This window comes from Acomys minous (genome assembly GCF_964271855.1).
Source record: "Acomys minous genome assembly, chromosome: 10".
NCBI classification, from domain to species: Eukaryota; Metazoa; Chordata; class Mammalia; order Rodentia; family Muridae; genus Acomys; species Acomys minous.
In genome coordinates this window covers 120,806,002-120,810,241 of record NC_140491.1, presented here as the reverse complement: position 1 = coordinate 120,810,241, position 4,240 = coordinate 120,806,002, and the positions used below count along the sequence as shown (strand labels likewise).

The 4,240-nt window shown below is 37.1% G+C and overlaps 1 protein-coding gene across 1 annotated transcript; it reads left to right on the top strand.

The window, feature by feature from the left end:
- Positions 1–374: 374 nt before the first annotated feature.
- On the top strand, positions 375–1,316 carry LOC311606822 (olfactory receptor 5D18; the record flags this gene model as incomplete). The annotated part of the gene is made up of 1 exon (XM_084798231.1): positions 375–1,316. The coding sequence occupies one exon, from the start codon at positions 375–377 to the stop codon at positions 1,314–1,316; it is 942 nt and encodes a 313-aa protein (XP_084654357.1).
- Between the last annotated feature and the right edge of the window lie 2,924 nt (positions 1,317–4,240).

Sequence of the window (4,240 nt, the reverse complement as noted above, 5' to 3'; positions counted from 1 at the left end):
GTCTTAGTCTTATTTAAAGTCTTAGGCTTATCTAAAATGAACTTAAAATAATCCAATACAACTGAAAGTTATACGTAAGTATTTGATTTCAAATTGCCCCAAGTCTATTCATATCATTCAATTTAATTTAGTTATCATAATGATCTTTTATTTGAGAGGCTACAATACTGTTCAATAATCCATTAACTTTAAAATCTTTATAGTAGTTATATATTTATATTGTGAACAATGTCTATATTTTATTTTAGGTACATTATAGTATGTGTAGCTATTATGTTTTCCTGCAAGCTTTGTGAAGAGCATGAAACAAACTGGGTGTCCCTTCTCAGTCTATTTTTGCTTATAGGTCTTCTAGATTCTTGCCAACGGAAGCCATGTCTCTGTCAGATGGAAATAACAGCGGAGCCATCTTCACCCTCTTGGGCTTCTCAGATTACCCAGAACTGAAAGTCCCTCTCTTCTTGGTGTTTCTCACCATCTACAGCATCACTGTGGTAGGGAATATTGGCATGATCCTCATAATCAGAGTGAACCCCAAACTGCACACCCCCATGTACTTCTTCCTCAGCCACCTCTCCTTTGTGGATTTCTGCTATTCCTCCATCATTGCTCCCAAGATGCTGGTAAATTTAGTTATAATAGACAGAACCATATCATTTGTAGGATGCTTGGTGCAATTCTTTTTTTTCTGTACTTTTGTGGTAACTGAATCTTTTTTATTAGGAGTGATGGCTTATGACAGGTTTGTAGCCATCTGCAACCCTCTACTTTACACAGTAGCCGTGTCCCAAAGACTTTGTGCCATGCTGGTGTTGGGATCCTATGCTTGGGGTGTAGTATGCTCCTTGATACTGACCTGCTCTGCTTTGAATTTGTCTTTTCTTCCTTTCAACACAATCAACCACTTTTTCTGTGAGTTCTCCTCTCTTCTTTCACTTTCCTGCTCTGACACTTCTGTCAGCCAACTGTTGCTTTTCATCTTTGCCACATTTAATGAGGTCAGCACACTCCTTATCATTCTTTTGTCTTACGTCCTCATTGTTGTTACCATTCTGAAGATGCGTTCAGCCAGTGGACGTCGCAAAGCCTTCTCCACCTGTGCTTCCCATCTGACAGCCATCACCATCTTCCATGGGACCATACTATTCCTGTACTGTGTGCCCAACTCCAAGAACTCCAGGCACACTGTCAAAGTGGCCTCCGTGTTTTACACAGTCGTGATTCCAATGCTGAATCCCTTAATCTATAGTCTGAGAAATAAGGATGTTAAGGACACAGTAAAGAAAATAATAGATAGTAAAGTCTTTTCTTCTTAAATAAATTTTTGTCAATTGTGATTGCCTATTGTGTAAAGTCTATAAAGGATGATTTAATGGATTCTATTAAAATTAATTAAAATTAATATCATTCACAGTGCACAATGGATTGTAAATTGAGTTTATTTCCAATACAATAAAGTTATCTTTTGTCTTTTTATTGTGAAAAATTCAAGTTCTGTTCTTTTACTGCCATAGGTTGACGTTTGTTATTTAATAACATACTTTATTAGGCTTTTTGATTTCTTGATTACTTGTTACCTCACTTAGTATGTGAACACAATTACTAATAAAATATTTCTGGTCTTAAAACAACCTTGTAGGGTTTTTAATTCACTCACTCTGAAATAATAGCAGAAGTTTTAGGTGATACATACAATTTATCACACACCCACACACGAATCAACAGATAATATGTTAAAATCTCTACAGATGTAGGGATAAAGAGTAAAAAATAATATTTAAAAAGCTGAATAAATTAATTTCATATGTTATGTCAAAACACTACTCATTAAAATATTTGTTAGTTATTAATAGAAAATTTCCTATAAAATATCAGTCTATTTTGACAATATTCAGTCCAAAGCCCACCTGTAACTCATCCTAGCATACCCCAAAATATCACTTTCACAACTTCAGGCTTCCTCCTTCCTTTTAAAAGACCAATGAGCTAAATTAGTATTCTTATTCTTTCATGGATGAGTGCTATCCAACTTCAGCATGACCAATGGACCAGGAACCATATTCTTGAAGAAGAATTACTCTTCCTTTCCCAGGAGACATTAACCTCTAATAGCTTGCCACTTAGGAGATTTCATGTGCCTTTACTACATCCATGCTTATTGTTAATTATTTTAATCTTGTATGGGTCTTATGCCAATAACTAACCCTGCTGTGAGTGCAAGAGCTGAATGTCCTTTTCATATTTGGAGTAGCTCACACAACACTGCCTCTGTATATTAAAGGACATACTCAAAACGACAGCTTCTAGATTAGGATAATGTTGTACATGGTTTCTTCTGATTTGAAATATCCCTTTCAAAATGGAGGCAGTAATTCATGAGATGCAAATAGTAAATAAAATATTATATACCAGTGAAATCAGTGTCTTTTAAGATTCTAGAAGAACTTTTCAAACTTTGTAGAGAAATGTAAACAGTTGTTTGGATAGAAGACTGAAAAATCCTAAGTATATTCTTTTTTTAAATTTTAATTTGTTCACTTTACAACCTGATTGTAATCCCCTCCCTTGTAGCCTCACCACCTCACCTTTCCTCCCTCATATGCCCTCCCTCCCTTCCCTAGTCCTCAGAAGAGGAAGCCCTCCTCTCCTAAAATCTGATCTCTGCCTATGTAGACTGCCTGTATCCTTTTCCTCTGTGGACTGACAAGGCTGCCCTGCCAGGTGGACATGATCACCATGTGGGGGCCATAGTCCATGTCAGAAGTAGTTTCTACTCCCTACAGAGTATAGGACCCACAGAGAGACTGGGGTGCCTATCTACTACATCAGAGCAGTGGATTTAGGTCCACAACATGGTCCTTGGTTGATGTTTCAGTTTCTGTAGCACCCTGTCCTCAGCTCAGATAGGTTGGTTCCATTGGTCTCCTTGTGGAGCCGCTGACCACTCCAGGTCCCTCTATTAGTCATCTCTTCCATAAGACTCCTTATGCTCCACCCGAAGTTTGGCTGTGTACCTCAATATCTGCTTGGATCTCCTGCTGAGTGGAGTCTTTCAGAGGACACATATTGTAGGCTCCCTTCTCGTTTCTTCTCTTCAACTGCTTCAGATGTCTATTCTATTTGTCCTTCTGAATGAGAATTAAGCATTCTCCCTAGGGTCCTCCTTGTTGTTTAGTTTCTTTATGTCTGTGTACTGTAGTGCAGTTATCCTGTATTATTTGGCTAATATCCACTTATAAGTGAGTATATACCATGTCTGGGTTCTGGAAACTGCAGAGTGAGCTACTAGCTGGTGTAGCAATTTTCATGAATCTTCATCTGCACTGGCTTGGGCCTCTCAGTGATGAAGATACTTCCTAATCATCCCTGTTACTATACCCAACTCTGTTTAGTGATTCAACAAGTAAGATTATATTCACACTCCTAGTTTACATTGGAGCATTCTATGCCTTTGCTCTATACTGGGTTTCCTTCCTGGGCTGAGTAACCTAGGTATGCATTGTTTCCCCAGAAATGTCTGTTACAGAACAGAGAGATCATTTGTAAACTAAGCTAAGAAGACAAGCTTTAAATCCACTATATACAGTGAACTTCAAAATCTCAGCAACAAAACTAAACTAATTGAAAACAAGACAAAACAAAAATACCTTCACATGGCCAGAAAAACCATAGACGTGCCACACAAGAGGCAAGTCACATACTAGGGACAATTTAAAAAAAAACATCAAAATTCATCACCATAGAAATGGAAATTGATTCATTGTGGGAGAGAGATCACCTCACTACAATTAGAATGGTTGTCAAAAAGGAAAAACAAACAAAGAACAAAAAAAAAAAAACAGGGAATGTTGAGAATCGTGGGTAAATAGAAAGGTTTGCACAATTATTAAGGAAATAATTGTACAACTATTATGGGAAAAGATGAGCAAGTTTCTCCAAAACAAGAATAAAAATAAAGTTAAAGGTTATTGACATGTGTTCTTAGTACCAGAACTTGGAAGGTTGGAGCAGGAGGTTTTTTAATTTGAGACCATGTTGAGCTACATAATGAAATTCCATCTCAAAATAAGTCCAAAAACAAAACAAAACAAAAGTGGTGAAATTAAAAAAGTGTATTATATTATCCAGAACCTAATGTAGAGCACATGCTCCTAATGAAGCCATCATATCTGTCATCAGAGTTATCATATTCTGGGTCAATGATCCCAGGACACATCAAGAGATCCACAGTAGAACACTT